We start from the raw sequence: 22,890 nt of genomic DNA, 5'->3' as shown, positions 1-22,890 counted from the left end.
CAGGGGCAGATATAGATAGTTGGTTGGTTGGTTTCCAGGGTTGCTTTGGGCCGGGTTATGCAGCTCAGCTTGGGCAGCTTGACGCTGCTGCTGATGGGTAGAGGGTATAGCGATGACGATGACGATGACGGTTCATTTTTTATATTATTGCTATATATTCCCATGCTGGGATTTCATTTGTTTGCCCTGAGAGCTCTGTCTGGTTTTCAATTGAGAGGATTGAGTAAGAAATTGGGAACAGATGAGAAGCCGTGCTTCAACCATCCAAGCTTTAGTTACAGGTCTTGGGATGTTCCACACCCGTACCAAGATAATAATACACTTTCAGTTTTTGATGGATCGAAGGCCGTTCGTTAACTTGGAACTTCTATATCCATGGATGTATCTGTTTTGGAAAACCCATACTGGTATACCTACGGAATTTAACTAATTAATAATGCCCACCACTGATTACTAGTAATAGATGCCTGCAAAAAATTGGCCATAGCTATCAGGAAGCAAAAGCTGCCACGGTGTCCGCCAGGTTGCAACAAAAAAAAAATGTCACCGACACACCAGTTCCTAACGTTCAAACCAAGATCGCTAGAAAAGCTTTGCTGCGACTGTCCCTCTTCTGCCCAGCTTGCTCTCCCTAGACCCCTAACTTATCCGTCTAGCTACTGCAGCTGTTCGGCTAGTTCCTTGGGGAGGACAAGGGGGCTGAAAGAGCTGTCCCCATGCACTCAGGCATGAAAATCGCCGGCTTTGAAGGACAACGCAGATGACCTCTCTCCAACGTTCCACTTCCAGTTCTTTTCCAGGAGTGATGAGCGGAGGAGACAGGAGAGGCTTGTAGCTGGCATTCTGGTATTCTTGCTGTTGAAGTTCTGGCTGATGATATATATGCCGAGGATCGGAGTTAACTAACCTGCATACATTCATACATAGTACGAGTTCCTGCTGTTTTGTGCGGTATTTATGTTTTTGCAGCGTTTCAAAACGTTCTGGCTCAGTGATCGAAATGCTTGCCCTTGTATCAATTCTTTTTCTTCTTTTCTGTGTGTAATTTGACACAAATGGAATCATTCACATATCTTTAGCTGTTTCAAAATTCTCGAAAACTAAAAAAAAAAAAAAAAAAAAGAAAGAAAGAAAGAAAGAAAGAAAGAAAACGTCGTTTCCCATGAAGATGTTCATCCATTCATTACATCTGGGTATAACAAAATAGTCCTCGTTGTCGACATTATCAGAACCTTCTCCCCTTGCCCCCATTTTGGCCCCTTTTCATGTCGTTGAGTGGTCCTGGCGCTGAGTGGAGCAACAGCTGAAGATACCATAAAGTATGGCATCGATAATTGATGCAAGTGATAAGGGGCCGCCCATGCCGATATGTGCGTTGGGAACTTGGGCTGGGTGGCTGTTGTCAATGAAATGGCCGAAGAAAGGCACTTGAGCACTTGACGGGCATGGGAAGGAATGAACGGACAATGCTGAGTAGTTGGCGGCAAGCCGAGGGTCAACTCTACTGTCCTGAGCCTTTTGCGAGCCCCAGCGGAGTACAGGATATAAAACTGGGAAAGGTATATGTATCTTCTGCTTCTAGGTAGGTAGTTATATATGGGATATTCAGAATATGTGGACTGATGATTGATGATATGTAGATATAGAGAGTTTGATGAGGTTGGTGGGTTATTCAATCATTCGACTAAACCCTGAAAGCCATTCACCATACCAGCGAAAGTTCTCCTGGCCGCCTTAAAGCAGATTAACTCCATTCAGGATGAAGAGAAAGCATCCCTAAATGAAACAACTGCCGAGATCTACGTCATGTCTAAGAAGGAGAACTGAGCAAATTAAAACAGCAATAGCATGCAGAAACGACGGTCCCTTATTCCTCTCCGAACACTTGGTGTAGTTATATACTGACACGTCTACAGTTATATTATCATGCAGCCCGCCCGCCGTTATCGATCCCTTTCCCCTATCTAATTGGTAGTGGCAGCTCCAGAGGCAACGTAACTGGCTCATCTCCATCATGCTGTACTGCCACTCAGGCAGTGGTTGGCTCACAGCATATAACAACATACGTACTCCGTACTGGCAGGTTGAGAGAACCAAGCGATCACCAAGGGAAAATAAAAATTGCTCTCGTCCATCCCGGCCAATCAATCACCACAGGTTCCGTCATCGTTCTTACCATCATCCATCGTCACCGTCATCGTCATATCAACCCCTTATTCCGTATAAATTTCGTGCTTCAGGTATCAATATAGGTCGGATTTTAAATCCAACCTGTAGCTCGACGCGGGCAACATTCTTCGGAGATAAAACAGAATTCCAGACGAACCTCCCCATTTGCTTTCTTACTTTCTGTATCTCTCTGCTTTCTGCCTCCCTACCTAGACGTCCCGTTTAGAGAAGAAACTCGTATCATTCAGTGACTTTATATGACAATATTGCGAGCAAACATATCAGTGGGAAGTCCACACCGCTTTTTTTTGATCGGGACGGGGGAAGGGCATAATATGTATAATATAATATCCCCTGGATACCAACTTCTGGTCCCTCCCCTCTTATTAATGTATTCGCTTTCACTTCAACTTTTTTTCCTCCGCCCAGCCAGAGTCACTAAGGGAATCGAAAGACTACACTACCCCTGGGCTTGCGTTTGAATTTTGCCTGTACACTTCCTCTTCGCCCTACCAACCCCCATTATTTGGTCCTCTCCTTTCGCCTCCCATATTTCCCCCTCTATTTCCTTACTCCTATTCCTTCCAATTCCGAGACGAGAATGTAGGATGCAGATTGCATGCATGCACGTCAGGCCCCAATTGAAATAATTCTGCCCGAGCTCACGGATTGCCTGGAAGCCTATCGATAAGGGGCCTGCGCGTCTGTGCATGGGATATTGCTAGGAGGTTGGCGTGCTTAAATGGCCTTGCTGGATGCATGCAGTAGCTATAGTTTAGAGGTTGCATATTTCGGTTATCTTAAAGTGAGGAAAATGGAGGCGCTTGTATTCAACGAGCGTCTTTCAGTTTTTGTCTAATTATGTTATATTATATTTTCTTTCTTTATTTATTTTTTTTATTTATTTATTATTATTATTATTTTTTTTTTTACCTCCCCCATCCCCCCTCTCTTTCACAAATGGACATATGATTAATACAAAGTCACATCATATAGAGAAGTAATCTAAATGTTCTCCCCATGCACATATATTGTGCCAGTTACAGCACAGGTTCGACAAGTCTGATATATACAAATGCAAATATATATATCATGAAACGGGTTGGTTGCAGCTGGGAAGTTCTGTATATATATACACCCTAAGTCATGTAGACGGAGGAAAATGTAATACTGCATTTCAGTTGACTGACTTCAGAGGGCAATAAATATACAGCAAAAAGGAGAACAAATGAAGGGATATATCGGCTGTTAAGTGAATAAAAATCCAGCCCTAGGAATATTTTCCTTTTTTTTTTTTTTCCTTTCCTAGGTTTTTTTTGTACTTCCCTACCCATATATTCTTACTACGGCTTGAGAGTTTCTTCTTTTATTTTGCGTTTGGGGAGTATTGATGCTATGTCGCCCGTAGGTAGTGGAATTCCGTGGTTTCGTTTCGTGCTATGTTGGTTTATACAAGATGGCGGTATGTGGTTGACAACTTAATACCTTGTTGCAAAGGGCCTGAGGCCTCCATTAAGGGTGTTGATTTGCTCATTCCCATGGTATATATCTGGTATTTCCTCGCAGAAATAGCCTACAGCGAATGAACTCTCAGTTATCAAGTGCAAATATCTACGCGAGAACATCGACTGTTGAAGCACCCTTATTTATTACGAAACTGGATCCACAATTCTCAGTGCTAGTCATTTTTTTTTTTTTTTTTCGTTTTTGTTAATTCCCATTGCCTAAATTTTTGAGGGGTGCGTAAGTTAATAGTATCTTTACATGTCATAAACAGGTTCTTGCTCATTTCGTTTCCCGCGCCAAGCACCTCATCGTATCTTCCGCATAGAACCACAATGCAAATGAGGGCAAAAAAGGAAAATGCGTTGGGGGATGATAGATTTCTTTTGTTCCACGAAGCCGATATGTTGTGCATGAGATCGTTTTCCGCGTCGGCTGTCAGTAGGAACTCACAGCAGGGAAAGGGGGAGTGGATCAAAACTTGGACTCTTTCAAAAACTCAGACGGAACCCCGGCCGTTGACATAAGGGATCAATGTGCATCAAGGAATATGTATGTGGAGGTTATGGGAAAATAGAGAACTACGTCGCCTGGCAAGAGCGAAGACAGAACGAAGAAGAATCATGGGAATAAACCGGATGCTTGATGCGCATGTCCCAAACACAAAAAGTGAGAAATACATTAACGTACGCACGGAGGCGACACTAAACATGGGAAAGAAATGAAAGGATACCAACTGACGAAAGAAAAATCCAAAACGAATAGGGGAAAAAGGGGGAAGTGAGAAATAGGTGTATATCATATGTATATATATATAATGTCAGAATGAACAGATGGAAATGAAAATTTTGAAATGGATTATATGTCCTCTTTATTTTGTTTGCCCTAGTCCCTAATCCACCGTCCCCAGAGAAAGGCTAATTCAAGCCATCTCGGATATACACGATAAGGAAAAATAACAAAAAGGAAACAAGGAAGCGGAGGAAAACAAAGGTCTCGATCATCAGATGTTTTGACAGCGGGAGGATTTCATCTCTGCGCCAGTCACCCACGTGCTGCTAATGGTTTCAGGAAGGATGGGTAGACGTACATAGGTCCAGATATGGATGAGAGATGAGAAATGGTGTTCACGGGACGAACAGCGAAGATAAGATAGAGCTACTAAAACACGGGATTGGAAGGAGAGGGTTGGGATGGTGGTGGGAGGTGTGAAGGGTGGTTCGGTGGTTGGTAGTGGGTAAAAGTGAGGCTGGGGTTAGTGTCGTTGGTGAGACTGTCGAGGGTTGCAATTGGGATATAGTTTTCCTGTTTTGCTTTTGTCGTCCAGTATCTTTGCCATTCATTTGACGCAATTGCAGGGATGCATAGGAGTTTGCAAGCTTAGAATGGCGGAGAGGGAACATTGGGCATCTCTCCGGATTCTTGCTGTTCCGTCAGCTCTTCCGAGGCCATTTCGAAGGAGACGGCGAGGCCAAGCTTGGCTTGTTGCTGTTTATTGGGTAAGAAATTCTGTTAGCTGGAATATTCTCTTTCACTGCCGTTTCTATTTTACATGGCGCGTAGGAAACATACCTTGACTTGATCAATCTCTCCGGCAAAAGTGAGAGAGATAGGCATTGCGACGCGCTTTTCCAAGAGGCAACTCAGCTTGCCAGAACTATCAACCTGAGCTCGGAAGGTGGATGCTCTGAATTCGTATTTGGCACCGACGGTCGCGGTGCCCTCCTTGCGGGTGTCACCCATGAGTCCCGAGGGATTGGGGGCGAAGTTCAGGGTCATATCAACACCAGTCTCGACCTTTTCAGACAACTTCTTCCAGTACGAGGCACTGATAGTGCCCTGAGCTTGAAGCTGGGCACTGGCAATCCAATCATCGCCCTTGTACTTAGCACAATAGGACACGGCGGTTTCCGGCGAGACGCCAAGGCCGTGTCGCTGCCATATTGCTTCGAGTCCCAATGCCAGGTTTGGTGTGACAGATTGGAGATAGCTTCCGACAAATATTCCGGTTAGTCCGCCTTCTAGGTACGATGGGTTGAAGGCTTTAAGGGAAGCGGAGAAGTCTGAGCCGGTGTAGTCGTTATCGATTTGTATCAAGCCTTGCGTACTTCCTGACATTATCTGCGTGTTCGTTTTTGTAACCCATGCGGAATTCCATCTGTAGTTGGCTACGGCAGCAAGAGCTCCATCATTGCCGAGGTTTCCTTGCAACAAGACCTTTTTTTTCACGGTTAGATATGAACTCCGATACGACACGCAACTGTGGAAAGCACTGGGAATATGCACAGTACGTACCTTAGGGGATCCAAACATAGAAGAAAAAGTATATGGAGGAAGGGTTCCTTGCTGCGAACCCATTGTGAAGGCGTGGGAAACGCGGAAGAGAGGAGACATGCCAAAGACTTTTGTCAGGTCGGCGCGGAGGCCTGTGAACATAAAGTTGGTTAGGAGGACATCCTTCTGAACTTCTCTGGCGACATTTTCTACGGTTCCTGGATTGGGCAAGCCTAATGCTTGCCTCCGGGCGGAGAATGAGCTATATGCATCTTTGAGGGCGGCAGTCACAGGATTGTCCGAGAGAAAAGCAAGGGCATCGGACATTTTGATGGGTATCAAAAGAAGGGTTCAATTTCAGATAAAAAAGAGAGGGAATCCGAGGGCCGCCTCTACAATAGACAGGAGGGTGTGAGGCAGAATGTATATGAGTGTCTCAGTGGTAAAGGCAGCCCGCAGCAATGAAGCTATTCGCAGATGTAAAGACCTTTACACGGAGGATGTTGATACCGATCTTTTTGTAAGTTCTTAGACGGGAAATTATTGAACATTTTGATACGCTAGGACGGTTTGGGACTAGTGTCAAATTATCGGCATATCAAGCTTGGCATTCCTCATTCCTCTTCCGGATCAACTTCATCCCAAGATCTCAGGCAGTACACACACACAAGAAATCGAGATATAGACAGAGAGGTAGACGGGCAGGGAACAATCTACGTTGCGTCTGCTGCGTCTGTCGGCAATGTCGCTATCGTTGGTTGTTGTTCTCGTCTGCGGATAAAGGACGCTTTCGTTGCTACTCCGTACTCTTTGAAGCTTAGGTACCACTATATACTTACTCTCTCTGGGACCCTGCTTTAAATCCCATCAAATGACATATACGCAGATATATATACTTTTCATCCGCTGCAGCCTTCAAGCATATTTTGTCAGATATTAGTGATCAAGGCCCTCTCCCCTTCCCCTTGTTCAGCTCGGGATACGCACTGCTTCAAGAATGGACACACTCCTGTAAGATCCCCTACCGCTATGATTTATCTTAACGTACCTCTTCACGACCAGCTCTATAATTACTGCTCTCTAACTAGCTAATTAGAACAGCGGACGTGGTGGCAGCCTCTCCCCTCTTCCGGAAAAAGTCTAGCACCTATGTCGACGCCATCCATGATCTACCAGAGAAGGGCGAGCTTGCCCCCGCTCAGCTCTACACCACAGAGTCTGGTCGACTCTTCCACTCTGGGCGTATAGTAATAATCACAGTTGGCTTGCCAGCTAGGGGTAAAACGTTTGTCGCTGTTTACCTTCCTTCTTCTTCCTTTTTATTTTTATTGATTCTCAAGGATTCCAGTGGGCTGACTGATCCCAATTTGGCCACAGACACATATCTGTTGCTCTTGCGAGGTACCTGAGATGGTTAGTAGTTGCATCTATATTTATTTCTGGATCAATTTAGATTATGGCGGGTTTTAATACATATATAGGCTCGGTGTGAAGACGCGGATATTCCATCTAGGGGACTATCGACGAGCAACTGTTGGGCCTGGTCAGGATGTTCCGGATGATTACTTTTTTGTCAACGGTGAGTTGACGCGGAACTATCATTGATTTGATGCCTCTCTACATCTATGGACCCTCCTTTTGATTCCTGGTTTTACACTCCCATTTTTAATCACTCGAGCCACTAAATAGGCCTTTTTGACCAATGTAAACTTCACAGCATCCGCCTCGTCCGTCCTCCTCAGGCAAAAAATCGTGAAAAAGTGTAGAGAAGACATTTATCATTTTCTAAAGCACGAAAATGGCCAGATTGCCATTTACGACGCTGTGAATCCAATTGCTGCTGGTCGTCGATCGCTAGCTAAGGAATTCGCAAAGCACGATATTGACGTAAGTTCCTGAAAAGCCACCATCCATCTCCTGTCGGATGAACAGCTGTACTAACATCCACTTGAATTTTAGACGCTATTCATTGAATCGCTGTGTGATGATGAGAGAATAATCGAAGAAAATGTGCTAAGTGTTAAGATATCTTCTCCGGACGTATGTGGTAGCGTCATTACATGTTCCCATGTTTCACCTGGTGTAGTTTGCTGAGTTTTCTTCCCAACGACAGTACGTCGGCTGGGACCCGAAGGATGCTGTGAAAGACTATCTGGCGCGAATCTCGGCACGGATACCGCAGTTTCAAACTATGAATGAACCGGAACTAAATTATATCAAGGTTGGCAATTACACTACCCTCTTTTTTCCATCCACCTCTTAATATGTTTTCTATACGGGAAAATGAAGATCAAATTGACACAAAATAGATGATCAACGCCGGCGAGCGCATGATGATCAATAACCGCACATTCGGCTATTTGCACCATCGGATCGTTTTCTACCTTCTCAATTTACACATCAAATCACGGCATACGTACTTCGTGCGGGTAAGCGTTAAACCCCCTTTTTCTCCTGAAATACAAATTTGACTGACATGGAAAGCTATTCAGGCTGGAACCTCCCGGGACCCAGACTCCTACAAAGCAGACGCACCCCTCTCCGAACAAGGCCTGGACTACGCGCGTAAAATGACGGAGCGATTGCTGCAACATCGCGAATCAGAGAGGCAGGCGCAGATTATTAACCAGGATGGTGATGATACCGATGCGGAGTTGAAACCACTTATGGTGTGGACATCCACTCGGCGCCGGACAGTGGAGACTGCTCAATTCCTGCTCAAACTGGGCTACAAAGTACGCCATCGGTCACAAATGAGCCAGCTGAATTCCGGGTGTTTGTGAGAGATGTCGAGAGGAGAATTCGGATGGAATATCCTGACGAAGTTGCGAAGCATGAGCTGGATCCATAATCATCATCGGTACCCGCGGGCCGAGTCGTACCATGACCTCGCAGTGCGCCTTGAGCCGATTATTCTCGAACTTGAACGGGAGCGGAATGACCTGCTCATCATTGCGCATGAGAGTGTCTTGCGTGTGTTATATGGATATCTGATGGCGTGTAATGCGGCCGACATTCCGTTTCTGTCATTTCCGCGCGATGAGATTATTGAGGTATGTGCAACAACTTGCTCTTTTTCTAAACCATTCTGACAATACTATAAACAAATATTTCTATACGAGTACCATCTAAATGTTAAATATAGATCATCCCAGCAAGCTACAACAACAAGGCAAACCGAATTCATATTCCTGATCTCCCGCCAGAGATTATCCCCGCGTCACCAGAGGGTATCAAAATCCCTGTTCCACCGAGTGGAGTTGTATCACCGATGCCTGGCTGGTTAGATGGATGCGAAAATAGGAATAGTAATGTCGATGGCGGTGGTGCTGAAGGTAGTGGTCTCGGAACCGCAGGGCTGGGCATCCCGCGTGGAGCCACTCCATCAGCTGGGTTTAGGCCGTCGCGAGACGGAGAGAAGATTTTGCAACATCATGCGGAGGATGTTGTTTAGGGTTTAGAGCTTGTTGATATGGGTGTCCTTCTTTGTTATGATGAAAGTTATTGAGTTATGACATATGTCGACCTATATTGTGGCCGGCTTTTCCACGCTTTTGTTTTATGCCTGATGCCTCATGCCTGAAGTCTGATGTCTGACCTGGATATTCCTTCTCTTCTCTTCTCTTCTTTCTTTCTTGGACAGTTTGAACGACTATCCAACCCTCCGTCGTTTCGTTTCGTTTCATTTGGATTGGATTGGATTATTATAAAATAGGAATAAACAAAACAGCAATTCCCTCCTCTTACTCCAACAAATTGATATAAATTACCTCGCTCGCTACCCGCCGTGCAACGTAGAAACGAATAATATATTATCCCCCTGCTGAATCTGGTACTTCTCCTCCCCTTCTAATTCCCAGTCGGCATCGTTTATCAGGACGAGGATCCCGGGTCGTCTAAGTTGGCATATATATAAGGAATTTGATCCCGCCAATATATTAGCAAAAGTCCCAATATCAATAACAACCCTGACGCCTGCACCTGACAACTAACTTACACAGCCCCATCAACCACAAATAATTCCTGCCGTGTATCCTCCATGACATTTTCTATCAGGTAGTGGACGAGGGAGGCTACGGAAGTCGGCTCAGGCTCTCCGGTAGAGGGGGACGGATATGTGGCGGGAATGGAGAGTGTGTGTTTCCGTGTATTATTGAAGATGGATTCCAGGCCGCCGCTGTACGAGGATCACGTTTGGGTATATGTTAGCTTGTGGGTGAGGAGAGCAAGACTGGGGTAGAAACGTACGTGAATTCAACGGTGATGGTGAGGAGCTGGGAGGAAGAAGAGAGAGACGGGCTTGCTATGGAGCCCATGGCTTTGATGTATTTCAGGAGTATATCTATGAGAAATCTTAAGGTAAATATAGGTCTTAAGGTGGTAAGATTATTCGTTGATGTTGGTGCGGGGAAGTCAATATTTTTTTTGGGAAAATCTTATCTTATCAGCAAGGAGGTTTGGATCGAAATTCGCAACGCCCAATCGAGTCAAACGAACTACAATAGCTAATCAACAAACACATGGAAATATAAGTAGTAAATCATCATTTGCTAGGCAGCCAATATCCAGCTGGCAGTGCCATGGCGCCCTCGACCCTCACCGCCCGCACCGAATACATCTCCGTCGGCGGCAACAGACATCCCAGTGCCGCAGACTGGGACAAACACACGGGCATCCTCGCTTTCGGTGCTAATAACAATGTTGCCCTCTGGAATCCTACTGTATGCCCTTACTACCCGCTACTTGAGTCATTCGCAATGAATATAGTAATGTAGTAGATATTCTGGTGGTTAACTTTTTTTCCTTTTGGTGCGCGAATAGGATAAATATCAAACAGGAGTATATGAACTGTTGACCGGCCATACCGATGAAGTCAACGCGGTCAAATTTTACACACTTCAATCTTCAGATGGTGGTTCCTCTCACTTTCTCCTCACTGGCTCTACAGATCGGACGATACGGGTATGGCGGCGGCGGGACGATAAGTCTATTATAACCTCTACGCGACCCTCATTTTCTCAAGTTGCAACTGTCCACGACCACGAAGGCTCGATAAATTGTATCGCCGTCACCTGCGGGTCTGAGCTGTTTGTATCCGGTGCGGCGGATGGGACAGTGCGGGTGTGGAGACTTAGAGAGATTAAAGGGAACACTGATGATGATGCTGGTGCTGCTCCTCCTACAATAGACTGCCAATTGGTACAGACGATCACGCTGAGGCCGAGATATTTAGCGCTGACGCTTGCATTAAGGGTGCTTAATGGGAAGGAAGGGGGGAAGAAGAAGGGTGCTGAGTCTGCGCCATCTGTAGTCCTGGCTGTGGGTGGGACGAGGACCACCATACAGATATATGTTCTGCAGGAAGGGAGAGGCGATACAGAGGCGGAGGGACATCAGTTTGAACTTAAAGCTAACCTTACGGGCCATGAAGCATGGGTAAGGTCTCTTGCTTTTACGGATATTGATGCTGGGAAGAGTCAATCGCAATTGCCTGATTTATTTCTTGCGTCTGCAAGTCAGGATAAATACATTCGTCTCTGGCGCATTCATGCAGGCGATGATGTTGCCCCGGCTCGAAATGGAGTTGATGATGAAGGGGTAATATCGGCACGGAACCTGGAAAAGACTCTTTCTAACAAAGCGCATGAATTCGAGGCGAGCGGGTCGAAGTATTCGATTACTTTTGAAGCTCTCCTTTTCGGCCACGAGGACTGGATATACACTGTCGCGTGGAATTCAGACCCTAAAAACCCAAAGCTCCTCTCTGCCTCAGCGGATAACTCGCTCGTCATCTGGGAGCCTGACCCGGTATCTGGTGTCTGGTACTCCGCCGCACGGATGGGTGAGATCAGCGCTCAAAAGGGATCTACGACTGCCACAGGAAGCATCGGTGGATTCTGGATTGGCCTCTGGTCGCCCCGTGGTGAGAAGGTGGTCAGCCTAGGCCGCACAGGTTCCTGGCGGCTTTGGCAATATGAGAACGAAATGGATTTGTGGGTACAGAATATCGCTGTTACCGGCCATGTACGGTCAGTTAATGGGATTGAATGGGAGCCCACGGATGGGGGATACCTGCTCTCGACTAGTTCAGATCAGACTACGAGGCTACATTCGAGATGGAAACATGGCGATAAAGATGGCGGTTGTTACTCTTGGCATGAATTTTCCCGCCCGCAGATCCATGGCTATGATCTTAACTGCATCGCTTCATTGGGGCCATGGCGCTTCGTTTCCGGCGCTGATGAAAAGCTGCTCCGAGTCTTCAACCAGACGAAGGCAATCGCAAACCTCCTCGAGAGGCTAACCGGCTTCACCGGCGGAGAGAAGCCAGCCGACATGCCTGAAGCCGCCAACATACCAGTCCTCGGTCTCTCCAACAAAGCCGCTGACGACGACGTAGATCTCGATGACGACGTGGAAGGAGACGTTATCCAATCCGACTCAGACCCAAAACCAAGCACAGAAACCTCTGCCCTTTCACCTCCCCCACCCACCTCTTGAAGACCATCTCTCAAAATACACACTTTGGCCGGAGCACGAAAAACTCTATGGCCACGGCTACGAAATATCTGCTGTGGCTACTAGCCACGACGGCACACTCATCGCTTCAGCTTGCAAGGCCAGCTCGCTGGACCATGCCGTGATACGCTTGTATGACGCGGCGGCGACGACATGGCATGAGATCAAGCCACCGTTGGCGGCACATTCATTGACCGTTACTTGTTTGAGGTTTTCGGCGGATGATAGGTTTCTTGTTAGCGTGGGAAGGGATAGGCAGTGGGCGGTTTGGAGGCGGGAAGGCAGTGGGGATGGGAAGAGAGATGATTTTAGATTGTTGTGTGCAAACCCGCGAGCTCACGCGAGGATGATTTTGAGTGCAAGTTGGGCGCCAATTATGGAGAGGAGTGTACCTAGGGCATTCGCGACGGCGGGACGGGATAAGACTGTGAAATTGTGGATGCAGGAACAGGGTCAGGATCAGAGAGGGTCTTTTACGTGTAAAGGTACCATTTCGCTTCCCAGTCCCGTCACGGCTATTGATATTCTACCGATGGTTATTGGTGGAGATCGGATTTATCTTGCCGTTGGTTTGGACACAGGGCGGATTAGCGTACATGCATTTGCGATTGATGGGCTTGGGGAGGCTCGGGAGGTGATGGCATTACCAGCGTTAGAGTGTCCGTCGAAGGCAATCACACAGGTGGCATGGAGGCCGGTTGGTGTGGAAGGAAAAGAAGTGAATGAAGTATACGAGCTTGCCCTTGCGAGTGAGGATAGTTCTCTGAGGGTGATTCGGATTTCGGATCTGTGACCATAGTCAAGGGGGACATGTTGGGGTAAATATATGAATAAATGAATGTGTTGTTATGTACTGTACCACGCAAAATAGACTATAGAGATATGAAGAATATGAATCTTTTGCGTGTATCCTTTGGCGTTGAGGCCCCGCTTGATAAAGCTGCAGACAAACGCCTCACCGGTTATCAGAACCCAAAACCCCAAATATATCATCATCATATCATGAATTGATGGTGGTTGAACTCGCTCCGCAAAACGTTCCGAATGCAAATAAAACATGGTATGCGCCATGATACATAAATGAAATGACGAAGTGCAATGCACATGTCCTCTATGCTGCACATTCAGAATTCAACCGCGATCTTCTTTCCCTCTCCTGGTAGACCTGGGCGCGGTCCTCGCTCCCTCAAATCCCTCTTCAACCACTCCAACACCACCTCCCCCAACCGACTATCCTCCGACGGCGAAGCCAGCCTGCCCACCTGAAATTTCTCAACGGGACCCCAATCTATCACCCGACCTAAATGCATGTGTACCAAGTGCGTCGGCCACCTGGAAAGATTATCCAAGATATGCGTAGCATACACAATCGTACACTCCCTCTCCTCCGTCTCCCGCTTCAGAAATCCCAGAAACTCACTCCGGCTCAACAGATCCAGATCCATCGTGATTTCATCCAGTAAGAGGAGGGTCCAGGGCCGCAAAAGACCCATGGCAAGTTGCACACGGCGGCGTTCCCCATCTGAGACTGCGTGCATGTGCCAGTTGAGGTCTATATCGAGGATTTGAATGAGTTGGTCGCGGCGATCTGGGTAGGCGTCACCGCCAACGGAGGCTAGGAGAGTGGGCACATCTATGTCCGTGTGGACTATTGGGTTTAGAACCCATTCCACGCCCAGGTAGGTTACGCTTTCGAGACCTGTGGTGAAAGGGTCTACCCCGCCGATTTGGACGGTGCCGTGGGGTGCGAGACGTTTGCCGGAGAGGACTCGGAGAAGGGTAGATTTTCCGGCACCGTTGGCTGTGTTATGGATGTCCGCCGGAGTGGGGTCGTTAGCAAATAATTGAAGTCCAATGGCTAGTTTATATAATGTATTTATGGCATTGTAGTTATGTATATGAGGCCGAAGGGGGGGGTTGCGTGGGGGGGCGCGTGCGGGATCGGGAAGAGACAACAGTATGAACCAGGGGGGATATTTACCGCCAATTAATAGGGTTCGACTGCCGCTAGGGAGATCGAAAGAGACATCAGTCAGGCCAACAGCGCCATCTGCGAAGTTGTAACTGAGGTTGCGGACCTGGATAGAGGTATTAGGAACGGATGGCGTCATGAGAGGAGAGGAGCGGGTGGGGCGGGCGCGGCGCGAGGAGTATTATCTTCAATGCTGATGCTGAGTTTTAGGATTGTTGAGGGTCCAGGGTTAGTGAAGTTTCTTTCTATTTAGATTGATGCTCTTGCACAAGGAATCGAGGGGGATGAGGGCTTTGCATGTCCGTAAAATGAGAGAATATAGGTAGGATATCAGAGATATGGCGGGGTATTTCACATACTGAAGGATGGCCTGATCTATTGCTCTGTTCGGAATGCCTAAATTGCGTCGTATTGTCTTGCGAAGTCCGCCTAGCTATTTTAATTAACTTATATATTATAGAAACAGATATTATATGAAAGGCGAAGCTCTTCCAAGTTGTTATGCACGTATTTTTGCTGTAATCGAAGTACAGTCAAATACATCATTAATTACGGCCGACTATCTTTTTTCTTTTCTTTAAGTTGACCCGACCTCAACACAGAGAATACCTCCTGATCGATCTCAAGAACTGAAACATGAGCGATCTCGAATCCGATGCTCAGGCTCGTCCGATCTCTGGGCATGTCTTCTAGCGTCCCCGTGGAACCCCTCATAGCCGTCATCGGCGCGACAGGCACGGGCAAATCTCAGGTATGGATCAGGATAGTATTCATTCCATAAACTCAGCAATCGTACTTTTAGGTCTAACAATGTGATTCTATTTTGAAAAAAATCAGTATACTAATTGGGTCTTACAGCTTGCTGTCGACCTCGCCACCCGCTTCAATGGCGAGATCATCAATGGTGATGCCATGCAGCTGTACAAAGGTCTGCCTATTATCACCAACCAGATTCCCACTGAGGAACGTAAAGGCATCCCACATCATCTTCTTGGGTGCATAGGTTTTGACCAGGAGCCGTGGCACGTAAGCCATTTCAAAAAGGAGTGTCTTCGTACTATTAAGGAGATCAGGGGCAGGGGAAAACTACCCGTTCTTGTTGGTGGGACACATTATTACACGCAGGCCGTGCTATTTAAGGAAGCTATCCTGGGAGATGGGGAGAATGATGAAGAAAGTGGTAATGCTGACAAGGAGAGGATGGTGGCGGATGGTAACAGTACTCCACAGTCTGAAAAATTTCCTATGCTGAATGCGGCTCCGGAAGTGATACTACAGAAACTACGAGAAGTGGATCCGGTAATGGCGAGTCGTTGGCATCCTAATGACACTCGCAGGATATACCGCTCCCTGGAGATATATCTACAGACTGGCAGACCTGCGTCAGAGATATACCAGGAACAGCAAAGGCTCAAAGACGCTGCTAGCATCCTTGACAACCAATCCCTTCACGACTTATCATATGTAGAGAAAAATACCTCCACTAGACCATCGCCAGCCAGCGTGGGACCTTCCCATTTGCGTTTTCCAACACTCCTATTTTGGGTCCACACCGAAGACGGCGAGCTAACTCGTCGCCTCTCCCAGCGAGTTGACAACATGGCTGAACAGGGCCTTGTTGCAGAGGCGGAGTCTCTTTTCAACTACCTTAACGAGAAGCATGCACAAGGAGTTGAGATTGACCGCACGCGTGGCGTCTGGGTATCTATAGGCTTTAAGGAGTTGGAGCCATATTTCCAGGCACTTTTGTCTTCCGCCTCCACATCAGCCGCCAACGCCAACGGAGCCGGCTCGGTGGATATTGTCAGCGATGCTGCTAGTATTATCACAAGTACTAGCATTCTAAACCCCGAACAACTTTCCAACTTAAAACAATCCTGTCTCAGCTCCATAAAGTCTGCGACGCGGCATTATTATCGCCAGCAGATACGATGGATAAGAGGCCGGTTATGGAATGCGCTAACAGACGCGCATGCTACACGGCAGCTATACGTTATCGACTCGACAGACGCTTGTAGCAATCCCAGCGCATGGCAGAGCGCCGTGCGCGAGCCAGCTGAACGTGTCGTGGAGTCGTTTTTATCCCGTGGTGTTGCAGAGTGCCCGGATCCCCGGGAGCTTTCGGAAGCTGCGAAAAGAGTGTTTGAGACGCAATTACAGAGCTCCGTGGCGGCTGGGGCGGTGGAGGGGGAAGAACGGGCCCGACAGAGGACTGTGTTCAAATGTTCGACATGTGACGTATGTGGGATTACAGTGCAGTCGGATGAGCAATGGGAGGTGCATGTCAGGGGGAGGAGACACAGGAGGGCTGTTAAGAGTGCGGAGAAGAGGAGGGCGAGAGGTGAGTATCTTGAGTCGAGGAGGGAGAGGGGGGTTATGGAAAAAGGGGTTGTGAATCCTGATTGCAAACCTGGATGAACGGTTAGTTGATGAGCTGGTTCAGGGCCAGGGCAAACGTGAAGGCGAGGGTGAAAGGGTAGACCACTAGTTTTTCGTGTTTAGTTTTTGGACATAATCGGCAGTTTTTGATTTTATCCTGATGCATATGCATGGGCGGGTGTTCACTCTCCTTTTTTTTTTTTTTCTCTTTTTCTTTCTTCTTTTCTTTTTCTCCTTCTCTTTCGTTATGTATATATTTATCAATGTAGTAGCTAGTGGTTTGGTTTAGGTTTAGGGCCCCAATAAACTAGATACCATTGCGGACTGCAGAGGGATAGCTATGTAATAGGAGAATATTCGCATCCAAGGACCTGTTTTAAAAAATGATATTTTGACTATGTAAAGTGAGATACAAACGCATTGGTATATTTACAGGTTATTTTTGTGTATAGAATTACCAGGTTTTGAGAAGCTTTCTGGGACCAACAATCAATATAGACAGCTCTGAACAGTACATATCCCCTATGTCGACGACACTGTAATATAAAAAGTAGAGGAAACGGGAAGTTTGACGTATATTCGGCAACCTACCCGCATGAATGCCGACGTGTCGGTAACCATGATTTGCACTTGAACGGAGGGAGCTTTCTAACCATGTTTCAATCCGCTAGGCTCCCCTTGTATAAGGAGAAAGGTCGCCGGGAGTATATAGACGACCAGAGGGGCCACCCAAAGTCCTCACCCTCACCGACATAGTTAATTCACTCGTTTTTCCATTTGGGCATGTTCGGTGGGCAAAGATCGAAGAAGAGCCCGTAGCTTTTAATCTGAGTTTGTGCCATTATTCGGAATCCCTCTCAACTCCTGGGGGATACAGATAAACGGGGAGAAAACTACGTGGCGCGACGCTGAAATATGGCTCGATTGAGTGTTCATTTCGAAGACCGCCAGTCAACAAAGGCTTGGGAAAGAATTCCCCCATGTCCCGAATCCTCCAACTTGAAGACCTCAATAACAGAAGATCTCTCCTGTCTGCGGATCCTCCATAGTCCCTCGTCTTTAATGACGAGTTTGAGCCCTTTCCTCAAATTAGTCAGTCTATACCCAGTAAATAGTATGTCGTTGAAAACGAAATAACGATAGTTTTAGCATTGGTCCAAGAAACTCACATTCTAAAAACTTCGCTGTGAAATTGATGCAAATATTCCCATCCCAAGTGCCCTTGCCCTGTCTGGCAACTAGACCTGGTATATCACGGGTTACCATCTCTTCCAGCCGGCGCAGTATGCCGTGTTCGTCGCGGAAACCAACGATGATTTTAGGCACACCGAGAAGAAAGGATTGGGCCCAAAACTTCAGCAACTTGCGTTCGTACTTAAACATATCTCGATCGTTACGGATTTCAGCAGAAGTTTTCAGCTCGACCCAGTTAATGGGATCTTCTTTTCTGTCGGGTTTACTGTCCCATACTGGCAAATTTTTATTGTGTGTTTTCAACGGTTAGTTTTTCATGAGGAGTTCATTTTCGTTTATTTCTTTCGATTCGGTTTGTATATATTTATTTATTGAATGGGGATTTGGAAACGATCTCTTACCGGCATCAACTTCACCACCAATAACAAGCTTGCAGCCGCCGATCCCCGTCCGGACGATGGAGCAATATTGTGCTTTATTGTTGACAACCTGGTCTTCACGACCCTCGATTTTTTCACGAGGAGAAGCATCCCAAGGCTGATCTAGAAGAGAAAGAGTTTCAAATTTATAACCTGGAAGGATGCCGCAGAGTTGGTCAGATCAAGATGCCATCCGGACTCGAATGCAATGTCAAAAGAAAGTGTAAGATGTTGCGCACCCCAAAACGCCATCATGTCCTGTGAAGGAGCGCCAGGAGGCATCTTCTGGTTCTGCTGTGATTGCTTCTGGGCAAGCTTATATGCGTTGTTTTCCTCGATGAAACTGGAGCGATTTGGGCAATCCTGAATGAGGAAACGGCTTACGAAAAGTAGTACTCAGAATAACAAATTGAGTACTCACATTGAGCCCTTTCGACATCGCGATCAGAAAAATTGATATTGCTTCATTCGATCTCCAATCGTATTTTGACATAACAAAACGAAAAAGGGATAGAAAGATGAAACTTACCTGATAACAGGTCGCATTCATCTCAAACCTAGTGAAGACAGCCAACTTCAGCCTCAGAATTTAGACCCCTTAACCCTCAATTTTTTCCAATTTTAGAGACACGCAGTGCATGGAAAATCAAATACCCATTCATATTATCAAACGGTGCTGTCATTAACTTTGCTGAGCCCATCAGTCCATGTAATCAGCGTCCAGGGATGTGGAATTGAGAACAATAGCCTAAACCATCGAATGCCCTCTAGAAATATGCGCGCAATATATATAAAAGGAAAATTCAAAGAGAAAGAATAAAAAAGGAAGAGATATAAAAACACACCTTCGTCATCATCCCCCTCCACGTAATGAGATCCGCTTCGCATTTCGCGCCCGTCCTCTTCTCCAAATCAATTATCGTTTCCAGAAGCGCATCTAGGTGCTCATCGCCGGTGTCATCCAGCTTTTCGAACGTGTCGAAGCCCTTATTTAGATCAACCGGTAAGCGCGGAGGATAGTAATAGCGCAAAGAGGACTCGTCGAGGTGGAAGTTGTGTTGATCATCGTAGGAGAAGTAGGCGATTTCCTGGTGTATGCGCATTAGATCAGGCGATTGTATTTTATTTTCTGTATTGAAGGGAAGCTCAGATAACATGCCTTTGGCCTGCGAATGGCTGTATTGGAGCCGGCAAAGCGGGCGACGGGCTGGATATCGAAGATTTGGGAGTTCATGGTGGTCCGTTGCAAATGCCGGGCTATAGGGGTTTGAATGTGGGTGGAATTTGGAATTGGTTTAATTCTCTATATAATATCAGGCGCATATCAAGTTTGGAGTGTGAGCAAGGCAAATAAAACAGTGTTTGTGGTGAGATAAATACGAGTACATGGCGAGGATTGATTGTTGATGTTGCTGGACGAGCTTGAAGATCTTCCTTTTTTCCATCTTCAACCTCCACTCTCTTTCGTACTGATATTTGACTAGATCTTCAGTATTCGATAATCCGACTAATACCCGCCGAACCAACTTCCTTTCCTCCAATGATGGATGCTCTGCTATAGTACTGCTCTCATTCTTCTCATTTAGGGGTGCCTACATAAATATATTACCTCCCGTCAAAACCCCACCATCCCACCACCGACGAAGCACCGCCATCCTTCCTCAAGCAAGCGACCATGACCTCCCGAATCGAGAAAACTATAGCCCGCCAACAAGAGAAGTATATAGCTACATGGCCCTTAAAGTGCAAGGAGGAAAAAGACCAGATCTAACCCCATACCACCCCAGAATTGCTGCAGGCGCCTACTATGAAGCTCACCAGCAACTCCGTGTCATCGCCGCCCGTTACCTCAAACAGCAGAACTACGATGCCGCCGCGGATATCTTAGCAGGCGGCGCAAAGGCTCTTCTGAGAGTTCCTGCTGCGTCCGCGTCCGGTGGGGACTTGGCGATCATGTTGATTATTGATGTGTATAACAAGGCGGAGTGGGACGTTGGCGGGGATGAGGTGGGGAGGGCGAGAAAGAGTATGTGTTTTTCCATTGCTTTTTTGGTTTTGGGGATGGGATAGGGTCTCTGTCCATGTGGGTGTGTGTCTTTATTTTTACTGACGGTTTGGATTTCAACGATAGAGCGGTTGATTGAGCTGCTGCGCGAGTTTCCGCCTGAGGAGCCTACGAGGAGGAGATATATGAATGAGCTGATCTCGTGGAGCGCGCGGTTTGGGAAGCTGGAGAGAGGAGATCCTGAGATACATCATGAGATTGGGGTGTTATTTGCGCAGGGTGAGTGAATTTATTTTAACCAGTCCCCCATTCTTCTTGACTTATAAGTTACCTGGTAAAACAAAGCTATGGATTGGTTTTTGTGATAACCTATTTACCTTTGCCGACCATTTGCTGCCCCCTCCAGAGAACGAACCCTACGACGCAGAACGACACCTGGCCATTGGCACCCCCGCCTCTGCCGAAATCCTCGCCGACCTCGAATACGACTGGTACACGAACGACGAACCCCACACGGCAGGCACCTACGCTTCCCGCGCAGTTTTTCCCTTCCTCCTCACTGGCAACCTACGTGACGCCAATAAAGCTTTCTCAGTCTTCACCAGTCGCCTGTTGTCCTCAGAATCCAGTAAAGTCCTAAATGTCCAGCAAGTCAGCAGCCAGAGCGCAGATGTGCGCGTCTTCCCTTCCCTGCCCATTTTAAATTTCACAAGCCTCCTGCTGCTGGCTATCCAGCGCGGCACGACAGATTTATTCAGGCAATTGACCAGACAGTATGCGATTCATATAAGGGAGGTGGACGGATTGGAGAGTGCGTTGGCGCATATCGGTGAGTTGTATTTCGGAATTAAGATTCCGAAACAGTCTAACCCGCTCATGGATATGATGGGGATGATGTTTGGAGGTGGTGGTGCCGGAGCAAAACCAGCTCGACAGCAGAGGACCGCAGGGAAAGCTGAGACGCAGCCTCTGGCGATGGATTTGGATTAAAGGGGGTCTGTAATTGTTTGCTCGTCGGAAGGGATTTTATGGTATTAAGCTACCACAGGCAGAAGCCCATGGCTCGCGGACAGATTACAAGTAACGCACGGCAATGACCTAGACATGAATTTCATCCTCAACTTCGTACATCCAAGCGTCCTCGTCCAGCGAGGAGACTTTGTTTCGTAGGCTCTGTTGGACCAGGAGGAATATTTCTGTGATATGATCCGTTAGTATGGGATCTTCCGCGAGATATATCATGCTCTGTTTGTGGCTAATGTATATATGAAAGTAGAGGCGAAAGAATATATATATAAATCTTACCAGGCGAATCACTGTGCAGCTGCCTACTGCGATTTCGACACATCATCTCCACAATCCCCGCTTCGATTTCTGTTAAATACCACAGTAACAAGCGATCAGCCAGAGTGCTCACAGCAGGTCCGAAATCAAACAAAATAATCAAAGAGAAGAGTAACCACGCCTTGAGAAAAACATACTTTCCTTCTCCCTGCCTCCAATACCCCCCGTCCCTCCCACGCCGCCCACTCCTCCCGCACCAATGCCACCACCACCCCCTTGGCCCTCCCCAATCTCAACATCCATCCCGCCCCCACCACCCTCTTCGCAATCATCATCCCACATTCCCACCGGCAACACCGGCACGTCAACCTTGTAGCCCCCATTTTTATCACGTGCGACGATCTCTCCATTATCCAAAGATGAGGACGAGGAGGAGCGGGCTATTTGTTGTTGTGCGTGGGCGTGCGGGACACTGAGAGAGATCGCAGGGACAGGGTTGAGGGTGTTCGCAGCAGCTCCGGCGCTGGCTGCAACGGGGCGCGAGGTGTTGGTGTTTACACTGGCACTGGCACTGGCAGTAGTAGCGGTAGCGGTACTGGCGTTGGCACTGATGCTAGAGGGATGCACCGTCGATGCGGAGCTATGCGTCGCGGTGGAGGTAGAGGAGGCGGGGCGACGGCTTAGGTGGTGATGGTGGTGGAAGAGGTTGCGGCGGATGGAGGGCATGGCTGTAGGCGCGGTGTTGGTGGTGCTGTTGCTGCTAGCGGCGTGAGTGTGTGGAGGGGCGGAAGAGGTCGAGGCGGAGCGGCGTGATGTTGTTGTTGCTGCGGCGGCGGCGGCGGCGGCGGTTGTGCTGGATGCAGATGTGGAAGGGATGCGGGATTGGTGTGGAGGGCGAGTGTGGTGGTGGCGGGAGGAGGCCATTGTTGCTTTACCTGTTGTTGTTAAACAACATGTAGCGATGAAGTGAATCGGGATACCCGTTGTGAATGCATTGTTAGTTCATGATTTACGTAGCTTGCTACGAGATTGAATGGGAGAAAGGCTTATTAAAAAAGTAAATAGGGATTGAACAAAAAGGACTAATTATAAATAGAGAACGAGAAGAGAGGAGGTGGAAGCTCTGTATGTATAGGAGGTGCTTGAGGATAGGGATTTTGGAGGTTTAAAAA

At 47.3% G+C, this 22,890-nt stretch overlaps 10 protein-coding genes across 10 annotated transcripts; 5 read left to right on the top strand and 5 right to left on the bottom strand.

Moving 5' to 3' along the window:
* Positions 1 to 5,052: 5,052 nt before the first annotated feature.
* HCAG_06882 (mitochondrial import receptor subunit tom-40) lies at positions 5,053 to 6,273 on the bottom strand (the record flags this gene model as incomplete). The annotated part of the gene is made up of 3 exons (XM_001539227.1): positions 5,053 to 5,160; positions 5,245 to 5,889; positions 5,968 to 6,273. 3 exons carry the CDS (start codon positions 6,271 to 6,273, stop codon positions 5,053 to 5,055), a joined length of 1,059 nt encoding a protein of 352 aa, XP_001539277.1.
* A 415-nt stretch (positions 6,274 to 6,688) lies between these two features.
* On the top strand, positions 6,689 to 9,400 carry HCAG_06881 (conserved hypothetical protein; the record flags this gene model as incomplete). The annotated part of the gene is made up of 11 exons (XM_001539226.1): positions 6,689 to 6,699; positions 7,043 to 7,231; positions 7,324 to 7,359; positions 7,428 to 7,525; positions 7,664 to 7,833; positions 7,906 to 7,986; positions 8,060 to 8,167; positions 8,256 to 8,375; positions 8,439 to 8,681; positions 8,733 to 8,999; positions 9,092 to 9,400. 11 exons carry the CDS (start codon positions 6,689 to 6,691, stop codon positions 9,398 to 9,400), a joined length of 1,632 nt encoding a protein of 543 aa, XP_001539276.1.
* Positions 9,401 to 9,724: 324 nt separating this feature from the next.
* HCAG_06880 (conserved hypothetical protein) lies at positions 9,725 to 10,262 on the bottom strand (the record flags this gene model as incomplete). Its single annotated transcript, XM_001539225.1, has 3 exons — positions 9,725 to 9,842; positions 9,944 to 10,123; positions 10,195 to 10,262. The coding sequence occupies 3 exons, from the start codon at positions 10,260 to 10,262 to the stop codon at positions 9,725 to 9,727; spliced, it is 366 nt and encodes a 121-aa protein (XP_001539275.1).
* Positions 10,263 to 10,526: 264 nt separating this feature from the next.
* Positions 10,527 to 12,447, top strand: HCAG_06879 (conserved hypothetical protein; the record flags this gene model as incomplete). The annotated part of the gene is made up of 2 exons (XM_001539224.1): positions 10,527 to 10,667; positions 10,768 to 12,447. The coding sequence occupies 2 exons, from the start codon at positions 10,527 to 10,529 to the stop codon at positions 12,445 to 12,447; spliced, it is 1,821 nt and encodes a 606-aa protein (XP_001539274.1).
* A 457-nt stretch (positions 12,448 to 12,904) lies between these two features.
* HCAG_06878 (conserved hypothetical protein) lies at positions 12,905 to 13,258 on the top strand (the record flags this gene model as incomplete). The annotated part of the gene is made up of 1 exon (XM_001539223.1): positions 12,905 to 13,258. The coding sequence occupies one exon, from the start codon at positions 12,905 to 12,907 to the stop codon at positions 13,256 to 13,258; it is 354 nt and encodes a 117-aa protein (XP_001539273.1).
* A 331-nt stretch (positions 13,259 to 13,589) lies between these two features.
* On the bottom strand, positions 13,590 to 14,736 carry HCAG_06877 (conserved hypothetical protein; the record flags this gene model as incomplete). Its single annotated transcript, XM_001539222.1, has 3 exons — positions 13,590 to 14,266; positions 14,447 to 14,543; positions 14,707 to 14,736. The coding sequence occupies 3 exons, from the start codon at positions 14,734 to 14,736 to the stop codon at positions 13,590 to 13,592; spliced, it is 804 nt and encodes a 267-aa protein (XP_001539272.1).
* A 1,300-nt stretch (positions 14,737 to 16,036) lies between these two features.
* HCAG_06876 (predicted protein) lies at positions 16,037 to 16,966 on the top strand (the record flags this gene model as incomplete). Its single annotated transcript, XM_001539221.1, has 2 exons — positions 16,037 to 16,675; positions 16,940 to 16,966. The coding sequence occupies 2 exons, from the start codon at positions 16,037 to 16,039 to the stop codon at positions 16,964 to 16,966; spliced, it is 666 nt and encodes a 221-aa protein (XP_001539271.1).
* A 782-nt stretch (positions 16,967 to 17,748) lies between these two features.
* Positions 17,749 to 20,084, bottom strand: HCAG_06875 (conserved hypothetical protein; the record flags this gene model as incomplete). The annotated part of the gene is made up of 8 exons (XM_001539220.1): positions 17,749 to 17,894; positions 17,986 to 18,285; positions 18,412 to 18,547; positions 18,583 to 18,808; positions 18,851 to 18,858; positions 18,959 to 19,003; positions 19,275 to 19,558; positions 20,039 to 20,084. The coding sequence occupies 8 exons, from the start codon at positions 20,082 to 20,084 to the stop codon at positions 17,749 to 17,751; spliced, it is 1,191 nt and encodes a 396-aa protein (XP_001539270.1).
* Positions 20,085 to 20,160: 76 nt separating this feature from the next.
* On the top strand, positions 20,161 to 21,267 carry HCAG_06874 (conserved hypothetical protein; the record flags this gene model as incomplete). Its single annotated transcript, XM_001539219.1, has 4 exons — positions 20,161 to 20,455; positions 20,561 to 20,713; positions 20,841 to 21,106; positions 21,226 to 21,267. 4 exons carry the CDS (start codon positions 20,161 to 20,163, stop codon positions 21,265 to 21,267), a joined length of 756 nt encoding a protein of 251 aa, XP_001539269.1.
* A 265-nt stretch (positions 21,268 to 21,532) lies between these two features.
* Positions 21,533 to 22,642, bottom strand: HCAG_06873 (predicted protein; the record flags this gene model as incomplete). Its single annotated transcript, XM_001539218.1, has 3 exons — positions 21,533 to 21,630; positions 21,740 to 21,808; positions 21,916 to 22,642. The coding sequence occupies 3 exons, from the start codon at positions 22,640 to 22,642 to the stop codon at positions 21,533 to 21,535; spliced, it is 894 nt and encodes a 297-aa protein (XP_001539268.1).
* Positions 22,643 to 22,890: the final 248 nt, after the last annotated feature.

The sequence above is a fragment of the Histoplasma capsulatum genome, genomic scaffold (genome assembly GCF_000149585.1).
Source record: "Histoplasma capsulatum NAm1 scaffold_6 genomic scaffold, whole genome shotgun sequence".
Lineage (NCBI taxonomy): Eukaryota > Fungi > Ascomycota > Eurotiomycetes > Onygenales > Ajellomycetaceae > Histoplasma > Histoplasma mississippiense.
This window is presented reverse-complemented; position numbering and strand designations above follow the sequence as displayed.